Raw genomic sequence first — 23,136 nt, 5'->3', positions numbered from 1 at the left:
AGTAAGCATTAATTAAAATAAATTATAGAAAATAAATGGTTTTATACATTTTGATAGGCTGGATAAAAAAAAAATACTTCTGGTTATGATAGCAATGCATAAAATGTTCTGCAGCAGTATGACTAGTAGGTCTGAGAAAATGCTTCTTCTCTGCCTTAGGATGAGAAACATCGGTCAACTTTGAGCAAAGGAAGAAATGCTCAGAAAGCAGGAAGATTTTTGCTTTTCTTCTTGACTAGTGAGTCAATGTTTGCTCATGCCAGTTAAAGGTTAGTGTTATCAGACCTGCCAACTGGCTGGAAATATAAACGGAACAGGAGTGTATGGGCAAAAGTCTGCAGTTTACTGGTTAGGATGGATTAAAAATTCCGTCATCTCATAGCCTCTGCTAAAAGCTAATATATATATCACATTTAAAAAGTGTAAATTCAAACCCAAAATGTTTTATATAGAAACGTGGACCGAATTAAGAGGATGGTAATATCCGCTAAAGTTCATATTTAAGGGCACAAATGAGCACATTTCAACCATACAAGATTCAAATGAGACATTTAAAGCTACAGTGTGTAACTTTTAGCGACATCTAGCGGTCAGACTGCAGCAACATGAACATCTCCCCCCCAACAGTACGGCGAGCGTTACGGGACAAAATGTCTTCCACAACGTCCGCATCACCTACCTTCTCAAGTGATGAGGTTTGTTTACATAGATAATTTTACAGATAGTATTTCATTAGTCTGTGTAGGGTATAGATTTCATGTAGACTTAAGATAATAAATATACCCGTTATTTTTTCTACAATAACATAGTAAATAACATAGTTATGTATAATATATTACATTTCTGACTGTATATCCCTGTAATTATTACACACTGTAGCTTTAATGGCATAGGATAAAAAAGTACCACCATAAAACAAGCTATTATATAATAAGTAATTATTCGGTAGTGTCAATATAATACACATATACCTTTAGTTTAGTTTAAAAGGGTAAAAATGAAAAGGGACCTCTAATAATCCAGAATTAGTTTCCTGCATGCGGCAATAGGACATAAAACAAACAGAACAACGGTCTATAAAAATGATGCCTTTATTGCTGAAAGAATACAACTTGGTAATAAACTCAAGTGAATGTGTATCACAGCATTTTTTTTTCCATCTTTACAGTTAGAATGAACCAAAGTCACAAAGCTAGTTGTTTTGATACTGCACCCAAAGAGAAGTAACAAATTCAGCCTGGATATGAAAGCATCTAATAAAGTTAGACATTAATATTCCTTAACGTCAGTGACACTGAACTGGGAATCACAGTAGCACCTACACCTTTTATTTTTTTTAGAAACAACCTCTGGGTCTGTTAGTCTGTCCTCCATCTTTGGTTCTATGTGAAAAAATATTCTGTCTCAAAAAGGTGCAGCTAATTAGCAATACTGTGGTGGTTCTAGGAAGAGCAAAGATGACACAAAATATCCAAGAAAAAAAAAAAAGAATCTAAAATTAAACAAAGCTTCCATTTATTTCTTTACATAACAGAAGAAATTCAATATTCACAACCCCTCAAAACAATGCTGAACAAATATACAGAGGAAAAAAAAAAAAATGACCGTCAAACCTTTACTAAGAAGGAACAGGATGCTGGAATCATTCACAAACAGTTTCACCTAAACGCATGAATGTCACCGGGCAAAAAGAACGAATCACAGGCATCTTCAGCAGCGTCCGTCTTTTAAACACATCCAGATCGCTACTGAGAACAAAAACTAAGGTCATTTAAACACAAACTAAAAACAGGGGTGGGGTCGATGCAATGTTACTCAGAAACATCATAAACGTTTTTTTTTTGTGTGTTGGTTTTGCGTTCAGTTCGGTTGCAGGTACCGCTATCTGCACAGGGGTCCGTCTTTAGATCCCCCCCCATTAATCTGCTGTCCTTTGTTCCCAGGAGGCATTTTTCTGTCCTCCAAGAAGTCCCACATCTCTGTCGACGACAGCTCTGAGGGGGGGGTAGTGGAGGGTTGTTTTAACGCCGTTCCAGGAAACAACTTGGACGAGCTGAGCAGCGTCCCGGGATCACATGTCGTCCTCTTCGTCTTCATCCTGAGAGGAGCTGGCCTGCTGAGCTGCGCTGGCAGACGCCGCAGCCATCTGTGCCTGCTGCGCGGCCTGCTGCATCTGCAACCACTCCTGCTGGGCCAGCTCCGCCTGCTGCTGCCGAGCCTGCGGGGAAACACACACGGATTCAGAAACCAATTCACTTAAAAAGGAGAAACTGTAAGATTTGGACGATTTCTAAAATGAAAATTGCTTTCTGGTTACTTCTACTGTGCATACAAGATATAATCCCCACAATAAGAATGATGGTGTTCATTATGGAAGATCTGATTGTTTTGAAAGGGGCTGCCATGTTTGGATCAAACACCAGAGGGCTTAAGCATTCGCATCAGCTGGGAGGGGAATAAGATCATGGAGTCACTGCAGGCAGGGATGGGCAGCATTTCTAATACTAAATAGTAGGGATGCACGATATTGGGATTTTGGCCGATATCCGATATGCCGACATTTTAAAACTCATGTAGCCGATAGCCGATATCGATACCGATGTTAAAGCTGGACAAAAATAAGTAGTCATTGAAAATAGCAGTTTTGTTATCCATTTCTGACACTGAAAAAATAATATACTCAAATATATTTTCATATGCTGATATCAAATAGATTTTTAAAAACGCGGTATCGATCTATTTTACTTTCAAAATCTCGTGAAATTTCATCGTTCTGTTACAAACTCTCGTGATATTTTGCAAATTCTTGTGAGATTTTGTTAGTAAAATAGATCGATACCGCGTCAATATATCAACGTATAAAAATATGGCAAAATTTCGTGAATTTTCGGGGGATTTCATAGCATAACGATGACATATAGCAATATTTCATTAGTAAAGAGATTGATATGGTGTTGTGATTGTGATATTTTAATGTATCAATATTTTTTCCCTCGTCTTTAGAAGTTTTTTAAGTCTGTAAAAAAGAAGTTTTTGAGGACGAAGAAAAGGTAGTATTTTTTTTCAGACTTTAGAAACTCAGAAGCTGATCAAATATCGGGTTAAATATCGGTGGGGTGGCCTATGTCCGATATTCAGTTTTAAGGCCGATACCGATAGGGGGCCGATTATATCGTGCATCCCTACTAAATACTATTTAGTAATTTGTATTTTATTGAGATGATGAAAACACCTTCGTATTTTGTATCAAAATACTTTAGTATTGTGTATTTTTAAAATACTGTAAAATACTTTGAGCCACAGTCTGTTGTGACATCTATCTATCTATAAACATGAAATAGTGTCTGTGGCACCTCCACAGTCAAGTCCCTGTAATACCATTCTTGGCCACTAGGGATTTTGGCACCATTTTCCACTTGCTATGGGTACGTTGCACGATCAACGGAAAACGCATGTTGCTGCAGGTTAGATTGAGTCAGGTATCTTCTCCTTGGTGCTTTGCCCAGACCAGTCAAGGAAGTTGTTTCAAAGCAAGGTGAGCAACGAAATTTACCTCGTTTATTTCAGTAACTCATGATTCACTCTTTTTATCGCATGTTCCTGTTCAGTGTTGGTAGGGCTAGGCTATTTAACTTTTGAACGTTAGCTGCTAACTAACTCTGTTAGTTTCACTGTTGTTGATTTCACCAGTAAACATTCAAAGAATCACGTTTTTAAAGTTGTTATGTTACACCAGAGGTAACCCATTAAAAATCAGCGGGATCCGAATAAAGGAAATCATCAATCAGTAAAGGTCTGGAGACATTTTTATTGATCTGTTACTTTAAAGAGAATTTAACACTGAAATAAAACAAGGTGGTTATGCATTCGTGTTATACATTGAATTTTTGAATAAAAAAATAGAAAATTTTTCCATTTTAAAATCTAGTTTTTTTTTTTTTTTTTTTTTTTTGAAGTAGAGAACAACAATCTTTCAGTTTGGTTTATAGACAATTTCCTGATTCCCTTATTTTATTAAACACCTGAACTGACCGTTTCTTTCTTTTTTCTGTCTTAATGTTGGCAGTGGACTTTAGGCTGCCCTGGAAGGCTTTAAACCTGGGTTTGAATGGAGACTAAGCCTTTTTCAAGCACATATCAAGGAGCTCATTTTGAGCCTGGATCCAGATTTATTGTTGATTCTGTTCATGGTGGAGAATCCTGCTTCACAGCAGCAGGTTGAGCCAAACATCCTCTAAATGTGCAGGGTCATCTTTGAGCACGCCATTTCACTCTCCTACGAATTTAATAATAATATCGCTCCTGCTCTCCTCGAGCTCCGAGGATAAGTCGGAGCGCAGCAATCCGGGAGGAACAGCGGAGGCTGGAGGCTTTGCTTTGCACAGGCTGACTGGAGCGCTGCGGGGCGGAGCGGTGAAGGAGGATGCTGGATTTTTAGGGCAATAGGAGAAGCAGCGCAAGTGAAGTTAGACACTGTCGTCATACAACATGTGGTAATTTGTAAATGTTTTAAATCAGGTTGGGTCCAGATTAGCCAAGCAGGTGGGTCCGGATCCGGACCGCGGACCTCTGTGTTACACGGTTTACTTGTTTCATGTAATCAACCTATAGCCTCCAGAGGACTTTAGTATCTCATTGTCAATATGTCTGCTGCTGCAGCACCACAGGTGACCTTTTACGCCACTTATAGCAGGCTGGTTTTGGCTCAAACTAGAGTTGGCCGTTATAATTTACTTTTTCTTAGAAATGTAACTAAATAATCTTCTACTGCTGACTGTATTTAGCCTACACAATATCAATGTTAGGAGTAAGGCAGTAAAAAAGTAATTTAATTAGGCTAGTAATGCATTGCTTTTTGCAGTATTGCAGTAATGTAAGGCATTACAGTAATATATTACTCAGCAAAATTCTCAGTAACTGAAGTTACTTTTCTTGTTTTGTTACTTTGATGTTTTTCCAGATAGTGTAAAAGTGGAGGGATAGAAGGAAAATGCTCTAGAATGAAGTATTTTGTAGTATTTTGAAAATACCTAATTTTATCTTGATACATTTTATGGCTGCTGTACACTCCTGATCAAATGCAGTAAATGCAGTTTTCAATTAATTGCCCGCTCAAAAGTTTTTGTCTCTTACGCTGATTTCTTCCTTTAACATTGTGAAGCTCTACTTCGAACCTTCTTTAGATCCAATAGTGCAAAATGTAAATTCTTGCAATTTTTTTGACTGGTCTTAAGATTTTGACCAGGAGAGCATTCTGTAGTTCAATTTGACACATTTTTAAGGTGACTATTTAGTATTTTATTTGGAAATACATTTTGAATGTATTTGTGCCTTTAAATGAGATCTGCACCACACAGCAAATCACCATCATCTTTGTAATAGTAGTGTCCACATTATCAGACTGCCTGGTGAGCATTTCATTTCTAGTGCTAGGCTCTGACACAGCAGCTGGACGGCTTTACTGGCAGAGATAATGGAGATCATGAAGAGAGCTGAGGACACTGCATAAACAAAGGAAGGACCCAGGAAGGCAAGGTTAATCATACTCAATGTCATAAAAAACACTCTTAGCAACAGAATCAGATATTTTGATTTGGTAAGTCAATATAAACGCAGCTAAAAAAAAAAGATTAGGAAAGGAAAAGGTTTTATATTTGATCAATCAAATCATGGCTGAGATAATAAAACTCAAAACTCATCTGAAAAAAAATAAAATAACCCATCAGAGCGTTTGTTAGATGCTCAGAACAGATCAATATGTGGATGCACCAAAATCTTCTACGACTGAATAAAAACCAAACTGATGTAAGAATCTCCAGACTAGAGGAGAAACCCAGAGTTCGCTCCCAGCTTCAGTTACTACAGCTAGAAACCAGTGATTATGGCGGAAATCCTAGTGTCAGGATGAAGCCAGACCTGAACCTTCAGCGGCTCATAAAGGCCGTTACTAAGGCTACGTTCACACTGCAGGCCTGTGTTTATGGAAGTAAACATGGATGGTAGTGCTGGGCCGCATCTAGCGATCTTTCCCAACCATAAAAACACAATCTTTTCAAGATGGTTAAACATAAATACTGCTCTCCTCATCGCCGTCCGCCATGGTCTTTTTTTCTTGCCGCTTCTTCATAGCAAGACCCAGAATCGTGACCTTTGTTGGGTATTAATGGCGTTCGGGTCGGATGGATGCGACCTGGCCGTTCAGACACAGGTCGCATTCAGGACCACATAGCCAAGTGGCCTGGGTTGATTGGAGAAAAAAAAAAAAAAAAAAAATCGGATCTGTGTTGTTCAGACAGACAGCCATGAAAAGATCCGATCCAGCCAAAAAAAAAATCTTACTTGGGTCACTTCAGGCTCCTGTGTGAACGTAGCCTAAGTCAGCCTTTTATCACCTAAAGAACATCTTCAGGACTAATGTCCAAAAACTAATTCATGCATTTATCTTTAATAGAATTGATCACTGCAACAGTGTCTTGATAGGTTTGCCTAAAAAGTCCATCAGGCTGCAGCTGATTTAGAACGCTTTTTTTTTTTTTTATGAACTATGTTTGTTCTCTACTTCCAAACTCAGCATCTCTTCATCCATTCCTGCAATAAGAAGTTTCTTTTGACTGGATTTGATTAAACTTTAAGTCCCTCTGTATAAAGTAAACATTTTGATGGAGATGAGAAATCTGCTTCCTGGTTGGTGAATAACTAGTAGTAATAGTTTGCATCCAATCGTTTAAATAAACAGTCTTAGTTTTTTTGGAATTTATATAAGAATTATGCTATAATTTCTAGTTACCGATCTGTTGTTACTTTATTTTAATTTGATGAACCGGATTGTTCTTTTTCCTGTTTGGTGCGATTGCAATTGTGCATCTTGACCTGGCCACAGGTCATACAGGTATACGCACGTCATACACACTCAAATTGTTTTAAAAAAATATAAATATAAAAAATAACAGCGGATGTCTGGGGGACAGTGATTCACCTACATGTTATGAATGCTGGCGTACCATAAAGAATAAATTATGAACAGTTTAGTTTGTGCCTTCAACTCGTTGCTCATAGGAAGACGTTACTTGGATATAACCTAACAGAATATCTTCAGAACAGCTCCAAATGACACAAAACTCATGGGTAAGTAGAACATGATGGAATAACGTAAAATCAAGGGCCAAATGTAAAAAATAAAAAAAAAAACAGCATGCAAGTGGGATACACAATGCTTAAAAATGTGCACACATAAAAACCCCCTAGGGTAAGAGACTCTCCCACCACAGTCTCCTAAAATCCTGTGGGAAACACTGGGATGGCTGAGAACCTTCACCAGCATGTTGATGGTAACTTCAGGTTCCGGTATCTGAACATGAATATGAGGACTAAAAACCAAGATAATTATTTTAGCAGGATTTGTCCCATCTGTGGAGTTCACCACTACATTTACCTCAGCAAGAATGTGAAACCATTGCTAACCAGGACATATTCAGACCCACCACTTGTGAAAGTGTTCATAGATCATCCTGCATTTCTCAACAAGCAACTATGCAAATTGAGCCTGAACCAACCAGTCATGCATCTTTGCCCTTCAGGAAATCCTACCTTTGCAAATAACTCCTGCTGCTGCCTGAGCAGCTCCTCTTCTGGGATGCCCAAGTTCTCCAACCGGGAGCTAGCCTTCCTCCTCTTCAGAGCTACACTCTTACACTCCTGGAGGACATCTTTCACCTCCGTTATATATGAAGCGAAACCGAGACTCTCCAGCGCTGCGAAACCGAGAGGAGAAAGTTGCAACAATGACTTTCAGTGGTTTAAAAGCCAAACTCCACGCCTCCCCTACTTTATATCAATGAATCCAGGACGCAGAGACCATCAGGACTCACCGTTGATGACATGCTCCGGAGAAATGGTCTTCTTGTCGGATTTGTTGCATATTTCGTTGGCTTCAGAGGAGATCAGGTGGATGAACTCCGTACAGCAGTTCACCACCAGCTCCCGGGCGTCGTTAGCAACCCTTACGTTAGGCAGAGTCTCTTTGATCATCTTGTTGATCGCTGCTCTGGGGATTGTCAGATCATCGTCGTTGCCAGAGGAGGAAGCCATAGTGGCTCAAATGTACCTTTTTTTTCCAAAATAAAATATAAATGGTGAAGCTCCAACTAAAAGCCCCGTTGCGTCAAATAACCCCGAGCAGGTTGAGTAAGATAAATGAAGAAACGTTTCCTTCAAAGTAAGGTGTGCGGGTTAGCTATTAGCAAACACACCGTCCCTGTCCGAGCGCTTTAAAAAAGAAAAGAAGAACCGCTCTGGTCTTTGACGGTTTTACAAGAAATACATCAGAAATCAAAGAAAATACACCCTGCACACACTCAACAAAATGACAGAGTTACCTAAAAAATAAAGCTTAACTAGCCAGCTACTATGCTAGCTAGCAGCGGTGGTCCCAGCGCGGAAATAAGTGAAAGCGGCTGCGAGCATGGCTAAAGCTAGGCTAACAATGAGCTCCGGACGTAAGGAAAGCAGCTTTGAAGCGACCTTTAAGAGGAGGGCGGCCGCAGTGAAATCCTCACAGCAAAGCGGGGAGCTTTTCATCCTCCACAAAGAAATCTGAACAGAATTTAATATACAGAAATGAACGGAAGATACTTTATTCTTGGCAACATTATCTGAATTTTATCCGGATGCAACGTCAAGCAAAGAACCGGAAATAGAGTGCAACGGTCATGTTTTTGAAGTAGCATAGGTAGGGTATACTGCCACCTAGCGGTCAGTTTGGAGATTTTTTTTGTATTATTATAAAAAAAAAAATCTTACTTTGATGTCCTGTAAACTCCTTTTTATTAGTAGTATTTATTGATTCAAAAGTTACAAGGGCAAAATAGAAAAATTTATGAAATAGAAAAAAACAAATTGCAATCTCAAATTAAATGAAAAGCATTCAGACAAAAGGTATTAGGTATTACAGGAGACAATCCCCCCCTTAATGACAATCCCCCCTTTAACGACCGACCCCTAGAATCATAGACAGGTTCAGATATTACAGGCTAACGATGGAACTAACGACCCATTCATCGGTTTCCATTGCATGTTTCCAAGCGATACAAGGCCTTGTCTATATAAGACTCAAACTCACTGCGGATCCAGACATTTGAATTGAGAAAGCTTCCTGGAGAGGTGGCGAAACGTCTTCAAATCTTGAAAACCAAGTCCAGTGGATATTTTTTGAATTTTTACGGAACATTCAGACAAAATACTTTTTCCAACAATAAAAACTGGACTTTAAAATATTTACATCTGTGAATAAAAAAAAAATTCAATAAGTAGAAGAAAGTTTCCTTAAGAGAAGATGCACATGATGCTTAGTTTGAAGGATTGCATTCGAGTCGATGAGTCGATGCAATCAACCGGTTTTCCTTAGATAGAAAACTTTGAATCAATCTGACTGGATGATCTGGTGAACTGGAAAGTGCCTTGAGATGACATGAGTTGTGAATTGGCGCTATAGAAATAAACTGAATTGAACTGAATGTGTACGCAGCAAGGATATTGGAGGAAAACTGACTTTTCAAAGTCATTTTCATCTGAAGAGTTTTTTTATTTTATCTTTTCCTCTACTTTTTTTCTCATGCTCTCCATGGGTTTTTATTTAGCACTTACCTGTTTTACTATGTAGCACTTTAGGATTTGTGTAAATATAAAGTACATTAAAAGTCCAAAGTATTATTATTATTATTATTATTATTATTATTATTATTAATGAATTAAAAAAGAGTTTCCAAGCTGAAGCAAAACGTATATCAACAGTTACCAAACTTAGAGAATCCAATCTCTGTCTCGTTGCCACTCCTCATAGCCTTCTTTAGTGATACATCCATCAAATTAAAGAAAAAATAAGGTCCTTCACATCCTTTCCTAAAGAGAAAAAAGAATCCTTGGTTAGATAGTTGTATAAAAAAATAGGATGACAGTTTCTACAGTTTATTTCAAGTAAAAAAAAATAAATAAAAGAAAAAATGAATGAACTGGTGTTCTGAATGCTGTTGATGCATGTATGAACAGTTTAACACTGTTTAAGAACAGTTTGGTTCAGGTGTTACAGATGAGAAGAGGAATATTGATTCCTTATGTGCTTGAAAATAATTTATGTGGGGTTTTTTCTTGTTTTTTTTTGGTTTTCTAGTGCGTATGCGTTATAACAAATAAAGATTGACACGGCGAACCTAAATTAAGTGCAGGTTAAAACAAAGGCAGTCTATTAATTACTAATCAGTGGCAAAATAAGTGTTGGACTTCAAATGGATTTCTACCAGCAGGAAACTGCTTTGCAAAGTGGCATTATCTTGGTTGATGGATTTCATGTTGCAATTACACCAGTTGGACAGAAGGTGGCAGTAAATGCCAAGAAACGCTACAATCCACGGAAGCCTGTGCAAAGGATATAGTCTCTACAAGTCATCTCTATAAATTAAGATGTTAAGAAATATATTTTTTTTGTATTCATTGCGCACAAGAATAAAAATAAACTTTAAGAAGTTTCAATATTGCATAACATAAATAAATAAATATTTAATGCAGAAATATTATGCTATGGCCTACATTAGAAAAAGCAAGACATCCTAAAAAAAACCTCCATAAGGAGAGCTGCTAATGCAGATGGCTTCTTCCAGGAAGCTGCTTTCAAGCAAAATACTGGAAAGTTTTGTGGAAGGAAACGTTGTGATATGAAACGGAGAACATTTACATTTAACTTGAACTGTGGATTGAACTGCAGCTGGAGTCCCAGCTTTGAGAAAACCTTCACATATTTAAACAGGAAATCAACCGTCACAATTCTTGTATTAAACCACTGAGGCAGAGCACGGCAAGTTTATTTGTAAAACACATATCAGTAAAAGTTCAATTCACAGTGATTTACACGAATCAATCAATACAACACAAGAAAAACAAAAGGAAGTAAAGATTATTATAAAAGCAGGTAGTGAAACAAATAAAATAGTTGGATCACAACCTTAAACTAATAATACATCAGTTAACAGTTTAACTTCAAAATAGACTATCCAGAAGAATTTTTTTTTGTTACAGTGTCCTGTCTGGCGATGTGACAATAAGAATAATTGTCTTGATGCCAAAAACAGCCCAACAGATTTTGCTTTCACAATTGGAGCGGTACGGCTATCACCATAGTGTTATGCTTAATTTATGCATATAAATAGCTTAATTCTAAGTAATGGAGGGCGTATTACAGATTATATCGACAATGCAATGTAAGTAGAACAGAAAAGGAAAAGAAAAGAAGAAAAGATGAAAGAAAGAGGAGATAAAAGGGAGATAACGATAAAATATCTTCATTCTGCTTCATCACCTGCAAAGAGATGTGAAAAGAACAGCACAACCAACGGATATAGTATAAAAGATACAATAAAGTAACACTTTAATACTATCGCTGAGGTTTAAGTAATATTATTCAAATCTGACATGTAGTCTGTGTTACCTAAAGATAAGAATATGGGCTTTCTGTATGGAAGTGAATCTCTGAGTACCTGGAACCAAGCACCTGTAGTTGTTTGTGAAAGTTCACTTATGCATGTAAAGTTTATCCAAAGGAAAAATGCTCAATAGTGGTTGTGAAGAGCCAAAGACGCGCCCCTCCAGAGCACAGAGGCAAGCGCCGGGGGATCCAAAGCCCCAGACGCCCAAAGGGACCCCAAGAGGAAAGGCACCCAGGAGGGGCCAACCCAGGAAATCCGACCCCCACCAAGGGAGGAGTAGATACGGCCCCAAGGAAGTCCCCCAGCCACCACAATGCCAGAGACGCTGGGAGCCGCTGGGATGAGTCCGTGGCCTCCGCTGGCAGCCAGCCACCCCGAAGTGGATCTGGCCATAGACCCCAGGGACCAGAGGCCCCAGGGACGCCTCACCCCCGGCGGGAATAAGTCAGTACCCGCCCGGGCATCCACCAGTGCATCGGAAGGTGCATACAGAAGGATTTTAAAGTCTATTCTCTGAGCTGCGGTCCAGTGGAAGGACTTTAGAACCGGGGGGATGTGCGCCGCTTTCTTAGTTCTAGTGGGAACATGGGCAGCAGCGTTTTGGATCAGCTAAAGCTGTCTGATGGACTTTTTAGGCAAACATATGAAGACACAGTTGCAGTGATCAATTCTACTAAAGATAAATGCATGAATCAGTTTTTCTAGATCCTACTTGGACATTAGTCCTTTAATCCTGGAGATGTTCTTCAGGTGATAAAAGGCTGACTTAATAACGGCCTTTATGAACCTCTGCAGGTTCAGGTATGAGTCCATCCTGACACAAAGATTTTAGCCACAAACAAATGTGAGCTAACTCTGGACCTCTCCTCCTTTGTACTAAAGAATATTCCCGTAGTTTTGTTTTATTATGGTGCATCCACATATTGATCTGCACTAAAAAGCAAATACTTTGATGAGCCACTTCTTATAGACTATGAAAAGTGTTTCAGCTTAGCTAATAATGCAGTGCATTTGATTGGGAAATCAAGGCCCTCGGTGTCAAGAGGAAGAGTAAAGGGGCCAATAATGCCAGCTGCCTGAGGTTCAGTTGGATGTGTCATTAGTTTTTCAGTGTATGGGATCCTCTGGTGTTGGTTTCTGTTTATCAAGTCCGAAAAACAAACAAGCAAACAAAAAAAATCCCTGTCGAGTATTATGGAAAGGCAGATTTTCCTTTCCACCAGCACTTGCTTCACCAAGCATTACCAAAAGTACAAACTCCTGCTTGAATGATCATGTCTTACAGGGAAAACTGCAGAAACAAAGAACCAGAGTAACATTAGAAACACCTGAAGTCAGAGTCCATAATTTAATGCAGTAGGTTAAAGTCAGTTAGATGTTTGGTTTGGTTAGCATTAGCGGACCTGGCAAGAGGACGGGCTTGAAAGCACCACTTACTGGCCAGGAGGAGTTCAACATGAGGTAGTTACCTTTAATGTGCAGAAATGAACCTGTTATATCAAAGCCATTCCATATAAATATTCTACTGGACCAAAATCAATACAGAAGAATTTCCTGCTATAAGCTAATTCCTTTGGTGTAAGTTTTGAGAAGAGCAGCTTTTCTGCAGATCAGGAAATGTAATAACAATGATCAAATCACATCAAATTTATTTGTATAGCCCTTTATAAATGGTACCCAACGTGCTTCACAACAAAGCCATAAAAACAATACATAACACATATAAAAACATACAAGATACAATTAAAAGGGCTGCAGTGGTGCAGCGCTGCAGGACATTAAAAGCCTTCCAGAGGTGCATAGAAAGGAGCACACAGAAAGAGGACATCTAAGAGACAGTATTATCCTAGTCAGAATTAAAATCTAAATTAAAAAAGTGGGTTTTAAGCTTTTTTTAAAAAAAGGCTGAGGTCAGTAGTGGTGCGGATGTCAGGGGGTAGTTTGTTCCACAGTCTGGGAACAGCGACAGCAAATGATTGATCGACCCACTGTTTGAGTCTTGACCTAGGGACCTCTAGCAGAAGCTGACCTGAGGAGCGTAAAGCTCTGCCACAATTGCGGAAAGTTAAAATCTCAGACGAGTAAGAGGGTGCAAAGCCATGGATGGCGTTAAAAACAAATAGCAGAAGTTTAAAATCGATTCTAAAACGGACTGGAAGCCAGTGGAGTGACGACAGCACAGGAGTAAAATGTTCACGTCTGGATGTGTTTGTTAAAAATCGGGCAGCAATGTTATGCACAAGTTGGAGATGAGAAATTGTTGACTGACTGAGGCCAACGTAAAGGGCATTGCAGTAGTCCAGTCTTGAACTAATGAAAGCATGGATTGCCTTCTCAAGATCCTGCCAACTGAGAAAGGACTTGACTTTGGCCAAAAGACGGAGCTGGAAAAAGCTTGAGCTGACAATCTGTTTGTCAAATTTGAGCCCATTATCAAATGTTACCCCGAGATTTTTGACATGGCATTTAAAAAAGGGGGCTAGATTGCTGGAGTTTGTGGCGAGAACATTTGAAATTGATGGAGAACCAAACAAAATGCATTCGGTTTTGCCGTCGTTTAAGTGCAAAAAGTTCTGTGACAGCCACTGCTTTATATCTGTGATGCAGTGCAGTAGCTTAGTGAATGCAGTGTTTTCGTTTGGTTTCAAGGGCAAATATATCTGCAAGTCGTCGGCATATAAGTGAAAAGACAGGTTTTGTTTTTTTATAATTGATCCCAGAGGTAGCATATATAAAGAAAACAAAATAGGGCAGAGAAAAGATCCCTGTGGCACCCCACAGGGCAGCGATGCCTTTGAGGAGCAGTGGTCACCAATCACGACAGAGAAACTCCTGTTTGCTAGGTATGACCTAAACCACTGGAGAGCTGCTGGTAAACTATAAAAAAACTAAACATAATTAATTGCATTTCTTAAATGTATTTAATTTAGTTTGATTTACTATAGAAAGGCTCTTATTGGACACAAAGACATGTTTAAAAAAAGGACTACAGAGACATAAATTCTGTTGCTCAGAAATCTTTTTATTTATTTCCTTACAACTTCAACTTTATTTTTAATGTTCAACTTTTCTTTTTTCAGAAACAGAGGAAACCTTGGCAGGGATATATTCCTCACACGCAGACACAGAGCAGGACGTATGGATGCTAAATCCTCTCAGCTGCTCTTATCTTTTTCTAAGGTAAAACTCTTGCGGCTTCTCCAGCGCAGCAGCTTGAGGAAATTCAGGCTGGCGTTGAAGACTTTGTCGTGTTCAAACACCATTTTGTAAAATGTGTCGATGGGAAGGTCTCCATTGGGGTCGGCATACTTTAGCGTGGTCATGGGGGTGTAGAGAGTGTTTGTCTGATGGCGGAAAGGAGGATTGTCCATGGTGATGATTTTGTGGGTGTGCTGGCAGGAAAACACAGAAAAAACAGATAAATTCAACAAACGCAACGATACTTACACCTTTTAGTATTTTTCATAGGTTGTCACATTATAATCTTTAACAGGAATAGTTTTATTTATATAAAAACACAATGTTGCATAGGTGTGAAGTGGAGCAGAGTTGTTTTCTACATTTTTGTCAGTTTCTTACCACTAAAAATCTGACACTAACCTGTTAAGACTTAATCTTGGTGAATGTCTGATTCAATGTTGAAATTCTCAGGCATATTAGTCTGTTTTTCTTGTTGTATTTTGCTTTTATCTATTGGAAAGGGAATTATATACACCGTAATGGACTGGCGACCTGTCCAGGATGGATGGATCAATTTCTATAGATAGCAGAGTATAGAATTGTAGCCACGGCTAACATAACATGTATTTTCTCTTATCTCTTATTAAAAAATGCAACACCTTCTTCTACCTCAAACAGGGTGGACAAAATATGTTTATATTTTTCTGTTTTGCCACATGTTTTGTTAATTGGATTGCATAAAGATACATTTTATTTTATTATTCCTGAAATACAATAACAAATGCATTTCGATCAAAAAGATAAAAATGTGTGATAATGTAAAAGGGTATTTGAAAATAATTAAAAAATAAAAAAGAATAAAAAAATCTGCAAAGAAAGAAAGGCAAACTGGGGCTGCACGGTGGTGCAGTTTAAAGCAATGTTGTCATGGTTTTGGTTATGTTGTGCTTTACTTTGCTCCATATTTCCTAGTTTTATTGGTTTAATTCTTATTTTGTTGTAGTTTCTAGATTTATGTTAGTTCTCAGGTTTTTCTGTTGTTTTCCTCTGTTGCCCTCTTGTGTGTATTCCTTTCCTTGTCCTCCTTGTCAGCTCGTTAGCCCTGCCTTTGTCTCAGTCAGCTATTCTCTCCCTCTGCAGTCACTCCTTGTCAGTTCTTTGTCGTTGCTGGCTTCTCATGTTGTTGTCTTCATACCTCGTCTCTCCCTGCTCCTCGTGTTTGGTTTCCCCTGATGTCTCCATGGTTCTGGTTTGCTTTACATTTTTAGGTGGATTTTTGGATTCTTGCCTTTGTTAAACTGTTTCCTTTGATTAAATCTGCAATAACTCACCTCTGCCTCCCTGCCTTTGCATTTGGGTCCACAAACACCAACCAAGACATGACAAATGTTTCTAGGAGCAAGAAGGTTCTGGGTTCGATTCCTGGCCCAGGGTCTCTTCCCGTGGAAGAAGATGGATGGATGAAACAGCAAACTGTACAAATGGTTGAACTATTGCTTATGCTTTATAGATTACTCTTAAACCCTATTTATGGATTGAGATGTTTTTATTGATGTTTCATTTTTGAAACATATTTTGTAATATTGGTTCCAGTAATATTGGAACATACAGTATTTTTCTCCATAGATATAATGGGGCATAGTGATGCCAGTTTCATGTTTCACAGACGGCTCCAAGTGTTCAGAATGAAGACCAGTTTCACTTCCAGCCAAACATTAAATTTTACATTTTATTTATTTATTACTTTCAGTCTTGATTTGTGGATAACAAATTGATGTCCAGTCACAGATTCTGCAACCTGAGCTGCTGGTCTCTTTATAAACTTCCCATGAGCCTCCTGGCTGTTTCTCTTACATTTTCCCATCCAGCCTTCCCCTTTTGGTTGACAGCCATCTCTCGGTTAGTATTAAAGACATAATCCTCCTTGATTGTTTAGATATGCATTCAGTAAAGTGCTGGCTACACCTTTATGAAACCTGCCATTATTTTCCCTCCATTTTTCAGGTGTAGCAGCAGCCATTCAAAATGGCCCTTCCTAGTCAAACGACCTGAGTGAAGTTGGCCCCCCCACCTTCTTCAAATCAGACAAAATTAGTGTCAAACTTTTGTGTTATGTTTGTGCTGGTTTGTGCAGCAAAAATTTTCGTTTGTGCTGCTTTGGATTTGAACATATTAATGAAAATGTAAAGGTCAAAAGGTCAACCAGCCCCCGACCTTATTCAAATTAGACAAAATTGGTGTCACACATTTGTGCTGGTTTGTGCAGCAAAAAATTCCGTTTGTTGCCGCTATCGTTTTAAAGATATAAAGAAATATGTCTAGAGGTCATCAAAGGTCAACCAGCACCCCCCCCCCCCCCCCCCACCTTCTTCAAATCAGACGAAATGGGTGTCAATTATCTCAGCTCCGTTTGTGCTGGTTTGTGCAGCAAAAATCTTCGTTTGTGCTGCTTTGGCTTTGAAGATTTGAAGAAGGTGGGGGGGGGCTGGTTGACCTTTGTTGACCTCTAGAAACATCTCTTTATATCTTTAAAATGAAAGCGGCACAAAACGAAAATTTTTGCTGCACAAACCAACACAAACGTTTGACACCAATTTTGTCTAATTTGAAGAAGTTGGGGGGGCTGGTTGACCTTTTGACCTTTACATTTTCATTAATATCTTTAAAGCCAAAGCAGCACAAACAACAATTTTTGCTGCACAAACCAGCACAAATGGAGCTGAGTTAATTGACACCCATTTCGTCTGATTTGAAGAAGGTGGGGGGGCTGGTTGACCTTTGATGACCTCTAGAAATATTTCTTTATATCTTTAAAATGAAAGTGGCACAAACGGAAATTTTTGCTGCACAAACGTTTGACACTAATTTTGTCTGAAGCCCACTTCCCTGCAGCTCCCAGCAAAATCCCCTCCAACTTCCAGCCACTGGCCTTCTCCTGGGCGTTCATATATCTTCTCTTTAGATCTTAATGTCCACAAATCATGACAGAAAGAATATTTTGGTACAAGGATTGAAGTTTAAAAATAAATTGTAGGGGACCAGCCAAGGGCCCATCAAGTGGAGACATTTTGAATGGCTACAACTGTATGCTCTGCTTTGTGTTGAAATATGAAATCTGAATTAGAATTTTGTTATTGTAGCAAAATGCAGCTCCGTTCACAACTAAGGTACTGCGATGACCAAAGAGACAATTTAAAACATCCAACAGCATTTTTTTCTGGTACCAATATTAAACCGATACCTCTGCTACATCCTCTGCTGTCTGACCGAGGGTTTCAAAGATCTGGTTGTAGTTCTTCAGGTAGATGTTTGTGAACATGTCGGCAGTGATTTTATCGGCTTTGCTGAGGTCCGTCTTCATGCCTTCTTCGTAAACCTTACGCTCAAACTCTGTGATCACTGGACCTGGTTCTATTAGGCTGATGCTGGAAGATAAGGTGAACAACAGAACAGGAAAGAAGTGATATTAGGAAATGCTTCATGGAACAGTCATTCCAGTAACCTAACCAGCCCTATTCTTTGTAGTGACATGTAGTTACTAAATGATGTTGAGAAACCGACTGGTGCCGTGTTACAGCCTGCCTCATGACATATTTTAGCCAAGATGATCATTTCATTTTGAAGCATGTCTGCACAGGTGCTCTGTTGATCAACAGGGGCGGATTTAGGAAACTTGGAGCCCCAGGCAATGACAGACAGGGGGCCCTCTGAATTGAGAAGGCAACACATAAAACAGACCCATTCTCCAGATAGAGAAATGTTAATAGAATAGACATCCATTATCTGTTCTAGGTTGTGTCCCTCTCTTCTTGTCCCTTTTCTTCTTGTTTTCCTCTCTATGTTTTGTACTGACTTTTCATGCTGTCTCTAAAGGAATGAAAGATTTTTTCCAAGCACTAAGCTCACTTAGCTGATTGCTCCTTCCTGTGTTTCCAAAAAGGCGAAAGTAAATAACCCAGTCCTTCTTTTCACTGTAGACAAGCCATGATCTGCTTATCTGTTCTCCATTTTTCATTTGGATGAAATAATAGCTGCATGAATCATGACAGCAGACAAGATAGAGGAGAGCAGGAGGCGGGGTTACCAATCTACTTGCTCTGGAGAGCAGAGTTCGCTGCTTTTAGATGTTGTCTCCAAAGTCTCCAGTAGCAGAAAAAAGTCGCTAAAAAGGCGCTTTTTTTAAATAAAAGCGCTAGAGGGGTCAAATAATCCGCTAAATATAGCAACAAAAGCTCTAAGTTTGCAACACTGCTCTTTGCATCGTTTGTTTTCAAATGGTTTGCTGCTGTCTGTGTGGACCTTGAACAAGTGCAGCAAATGGGTAGCATCATGAGACCATCCTGATCTCGCAAGCTTTCAAGGTTTCACTCGCAGATCAGTCTGGAGACTCTCCGTTAAAGAAAATTTGGAGCCGTTCACCAAACGAACGTCCAATCAGCGTTGGCTTTGAGGCGGGTTGAGGTGTGACGCAACGAGAAGCGCAACAGTTCAGTCTAAAGAACATGGCGGCTTCAGCCGATGAAACTAGCGTTAGCGTGGCTATCGAGCAAGTTTTATCGGAATTACAGAGTATTTCTTCACTGAAAGAAGAGCAAAACACTGCTCTGGAGGCTTTTCTCAGAGGAAAAGATGTTTTTGCTCTTCTTCCAACTGGTTTCGGCAAGAGTTTGATCTATCAATTGGCTCCTCCTCGTCATCGCTCTGTTAGTACGTCATATGCTTCGTTGATCTTATTGGTTTATTTGGCCCGTCTATCACCAACATAGGCCAATCAGCTAACCAGTATTTTCACATTTTCCCAAAATTACTTCATCGGAAGGTTTCCAGATGGATATGCGGAGCTAATCCATCTGGAGGAGTCAGGTTAGCAAATGGGGGCCTGAGACACACTTAATATTCTAAGCGTTCTGATGGCATTTTAATGAAAGAATTTTTATCAAAAACATAATTAATGTAAACAAATAAGGAATAGTTATATTAACTATACATGTAAACAGAGTTTTACAGTACGGGGCCCCCAAAGTACGGGGCCTAATGGTAAATCCCCCGTCCCATTTATGAATCGGCGTTTGCAGGTTTGGATGTGTTCTACATGCATGTTCAGCTTACTTTAGATTGAACCTCAGGGCTTGAACTGCCAAGCTTTCACAAAAGCCTTCCACAGCAAACTTGGATGCTGCGTAGACATCGTTGAATAAGATTCCTAAAACACAGAAGAGAGACTGTCAATGTTTCACATAACGAATCCGCTGAAGGTGAACGAGTTATCCTTCCTCACCTTGAATGCCCATCACACTGCTGATTACCACAATGTGGCCTTTTTTCCTCTTTTTCATGTCAGGCAGGATTTCCTTCAGCAGTCGCACAAGACCGAAGAAGTTGGTGTCCATGACCGTCTTCATCTCATCGATGGACTGACACTCAATGGGTCCGATCAGCCCCATCCCAGCATTACTGACTGAGGACAGGAGATCGATAGCGTTATCCTTCACTCACATGGCTTATGGGCTGCATTGCGGCTCATTTAACAATATCGCCCTGAGTAAGTAAGGTCTTCGGTTTGAATCCTGACCCAGAAGCTTTCTGCACGCTCTCTCCATGCACACCTGGGTTCTCTAGCTTCTTTCCTTCACTGTTAGGTAATCACTTTAAATTGTTCTTATGTTAGATGGGTGTCTCTATGTTGACCTGATGACTGCTGCTAATATGATAACCTCAATTAGGATTTTACTTCATGGATGCTAGAAAACTGAGATGTCTTTTTACCTGTAACTTTCACAGAGTTTTCAATATATTTCTTCGATCTGTCAATATAAATAAGGGCTGTAAAAACAAGGCTTGCTCAATGATACAGGTTCTTTCTGAGCCAGAAATCTGATGTGTTTTTTTGCACTTTGAGAGACAAAAAACCCTTACTGTCCTTTACAAGCTAATTTTCTCACAATGTTCCCAGCTCTAAAGTCCCTAAATCTAGCAAGTATATATTCATTTAATTTATTCTATATATTTCTATACATTTAAAAAAAAGTCAAAAACAATCCACTGGACTTTGTCTTTAGGTTTGAAGATGTTTCGCTTCCCATCCAGGAAGCTTTTTCAATTTAAAATGTCAGTAATAGCGTTGAGTTACAGGTTTTGTACAGTAGCTCAACAAAGCTTTGAACTCAACGCTATTAGTCCAGTGGACTGATTTTCACTTTCTTTTTAAATGACTATGACCTGGAAGACTGAGAATCTTCACCAACATACTCTATATATTATATACTGTTTAAGAGCTTTTAGAACGAATAGAAAAGAAAACACGCAAATTAGAAATGTATAACCAAATTAAGATGATCATTGTTTTCCTCTTTTGTTACATATAACAGTTTGAGAAAAAACTGCAGTACAAATGAAAAGCTTTTAAGAGTTAGCGCCCAGCTTCAGTTAATCCATCTTGAAACACTGAAAAAATAATCATGCATTTGAAGTCGTCCTTCTATCACCTAAAGAACATCCATTATACAGTCTGGAACGCACTGCTGCAGGTCGCATGGCCATTCTGGAATCCATAATCTGGCATATCCCAGATTATTTTGCTTCATACATCATTTATACAAGAAACAAGTGAATGCCAGGGATGTATGAGGACTACATGTAGGAAAAACTTTTCAAAAACATATTTTGTTTTAACTGGTTTTTGGTTTTAAAGGTTTTGCTTTACTGTAATATTGTCTTGTTTAAGTTCTTTTTGTTCTGAATTAAATTGGTCCTTAAATAAAAGGTTAGGTCATTGTTTCTCGGACAGCTGATTGGTTGCTGGATGGAGCATTTTCTAGGATTCAGATCAATCCTGTCTCCGCAGTGGTACCAAAAAGTCATGGTTTACCCTGAAGTTGTCCCACTAACCCAGTAATCCCACTTTGTGGTACAGGCCTCTGTTCTCCTTATGCTTTTGATTTCCCTGATTTGTTTCAGCTGTTACATAATGTCGTTATCAGTATCAAAGTAACGAGTCCGTTTTGAGAAATTTAAGAATAGAAAGTACAGATATTTTTGTTCAAAGTTAGGGAGTAAAAGCAAAAACCCCTAATTATGTTAGGGCAGAGGACATTTTTATAAATCTACACTGATTTCCTGATAGGTGGCAGTACATAAAGAAACACAGCAGAGTCCAGTAACACATTCCTCACCAAAACTCATACAGGACAAGAAAGCTGCATAGCATCACTGTAATAAACACAATGCAAGATTAACGTCATGCACTTTGCAAGCACACACAATGATGGAAGAATAAAATAACCTACAGACCTGCACCTGCATTACTTAACACGTGTGTGCAGACTTACTGAGGATGTCCACCCTGCGCTCTGGTAGGCTGTCCACGCAAGCTTTGATGGATTCCTCGCTGCACACATCCAGCTGCTTGATCTCCATCGTCCTGCCCAGCGTCCGGCCGGCCGCCTCAACCAGCGGCTCGACCTTAGCCAGGTTTCTCATGGTGGCGTAGACTACAACATCAACCACACACAAAGATGTTCCTTTAAGATCCTGTTAAAGACCTGATGTACAGTATGATGCATACTTAGGATCACTTAATTCCCTGCTTTTTTGTTTGTTTTTCTTTAGCTTTGGTGTTGATCTAAAACATTGCAGTGAAAGCGGAGAAACATTGACAGCTATTTAGATCAACTTCAGCTGCATACTCCAGGATCATGTGATAATACACCAATCATCTCATTTAGTCGGGATAATCCCCAGAGCTCTGGGGCTCTTCATTACAAGATAGTAGTTGCTATATTAAAGCCATCTACTGGGATATTACTTCTAAAATCATCACCAAAACTATGTCTACATGATATTACTTATTTTGCATCATATGCTGCTTTTCATCCACAATATTTTAATGCTTATTCTTCATCATAAATGTTAAATAAAGGGACCCAAACAAGGTAAATAGGAGTTTTATAGAAACTGTAATTTATCTGCTCCTAAACTGAAATTGAAAACTAGATAACCCAGTTATGTAAATGATCAGGTCCAGTAATTCAAGAGGAAGTTGAATAAAACAGCTAAAAAATATCCTAAATATAACTTAAACATATAAACCCAGATATTTCCAGCTATTTAATGCATTAATATATTCATGCAGTAACGTGGGACTTCTAACACAAAACTTCAGACATCTGATTGTTTCAGAAGTTAACCCAACGCATCCTGTTTTTTAAAGAAGCAGCCAACCGAAACATTTACCCATAAACCTCTTCTTCTCGTCCTTGGCGATCCGGGTCGCCAGCGCGAGGCCGATTCCTGAGGAACAGCCGGTGATCAGAACCACCTTCTGGGTCATTGTGCCTGTTTTGTCTGCGTTTTTGTCTCGCGGCCACAGCTGATGCAGAACGAAGAACAGAAGGAGGGAGGTTATAGTCGGGGCTCTCTTTTAAAACCCACTCCTTAATCCACAGGCTTGCAACTCAGCAGAAGCCTTGTGCTCGTGGTGTGA

At 39.2% G+C, this 23,136-nt stretch overlaps 2 protein-coding genes across 2 annotated transcripts; both read right to left on the bottom strand.

Moving 5' to 3' along the window:
* Positions 1-1,075: 1,075 nt before the first annotated feature.
* On the bottom strand, positions 1,076-8,706 carry dr1 (down-regulator of transcription 1). The gene is made up of 3 exons (XM_038306157.1): positions 7,869-8,706; positions 7,588-7,751; positions 1,076-2,218 (listed from the first exon to the last, which is right to left on the bottom strand). The coding sequence occupies exons 1-3, from the start codon at positions 8,086-8,088 to the stop codon at positions 2,072-2,074; spliced, it is 531 nt and encodes a 176-aa protein (XP_038162085.1). The 5' UTR covers positions 8,089-8,706; the 3' UTR covers positions 1,076-2,071.
* Positions 8,707-14,534: 5,828 nt separating this feature from the next.
* zgc:109982 (uncharacterized protein LOC553564 homolog) lies at positions 14,535-23,058 on the bottom strand. Its single transcript, XM_038306156.1, has 6 exons — positions 22,887-23,058; positions 21,983-22,144; positions 19,933-20,112; positions 19,764-19,857; positions 17,896-18,079; positions 14,535-14,866 (listed from the first exon to the last, which is right to left on the bottom strand). The coding sequence occupies exons 1-6, from the start codon at positions 22,981-22,983 to the stop codon at positions 14,630-14,632; spliced, it is 954 nt and encodes a 317-aa protein (XP_038162084.1). The 5' UTR covers positions 22,984-23,058; the 3' UTR covers positions 14,535-14,629.
* Between the last annotated feature and the right edge of the window lie 78 nt (positions 23,059-23,136).

This window comes from Cyprinodon tularosa, unplaced genomic scaffold (assembly GCF_016077235.1).
Source record: "Cyprinodon tularosa strain WSP-4 unplaced genomic scaffold, ASM1607723v1 ctg574, whole genome shotgun sequence".
NCBI lineage: Eukaryota > Metazoa > Chordata > Actinopteri > Cyprinodontiformes > Cyprinodontidae > Cyprinodon > Cyprinodon tularosa.
The sequence above is the reverse complement of the archived record's forward strand: the minus strand, read 5'-3'. Positions and strand labels throughout refer to the sequence as shown.

Coding starts and splice junctions, on each gene's coding strand:
- dr1 (XM_038306157.1), bottom strand. CDS start 8,088: ATGGCTTCCTCCTCTGGCAACGACGATGATCTGACAATCCCCAGAGCA. Junction 7,752..7,868: donor TCCGGAGCATGTCATCAACG/GTGAGTCCTGAT, acceptor TCGGTTTCGCAG/CGCTGGAGAGTCTCGGTTTC. Junction 2,219..7,587: donor AGCAGGAGTTATTTGCAAAG/GTAGGATTTCCT, acceptor GTTTCCCCGCAG/GCTCGGCAGCAGCAGGCGGA.
- zgc:109982 (XM_038306156.1), bottom strand. CDS start 22,983: ATGACCCAGAAGGTGGTTCTGATCACCGGCTGTTCCTCAGGAATCGGC. Junction 22,145..22,886: donor CGAGAAGAAGAGGTTTATGG/GTAAATGTTTCG, acceptor TTGATGTTGTAG/TCTACGCCACCATGAGAAAC. Junction 19,858..19,932: donor CAGTGTGATGGGCATTCAAG/GTGAGGAAGGAT, acceptor TCTGTGTTTTAG/GAATCTTATTCAACGATGTC.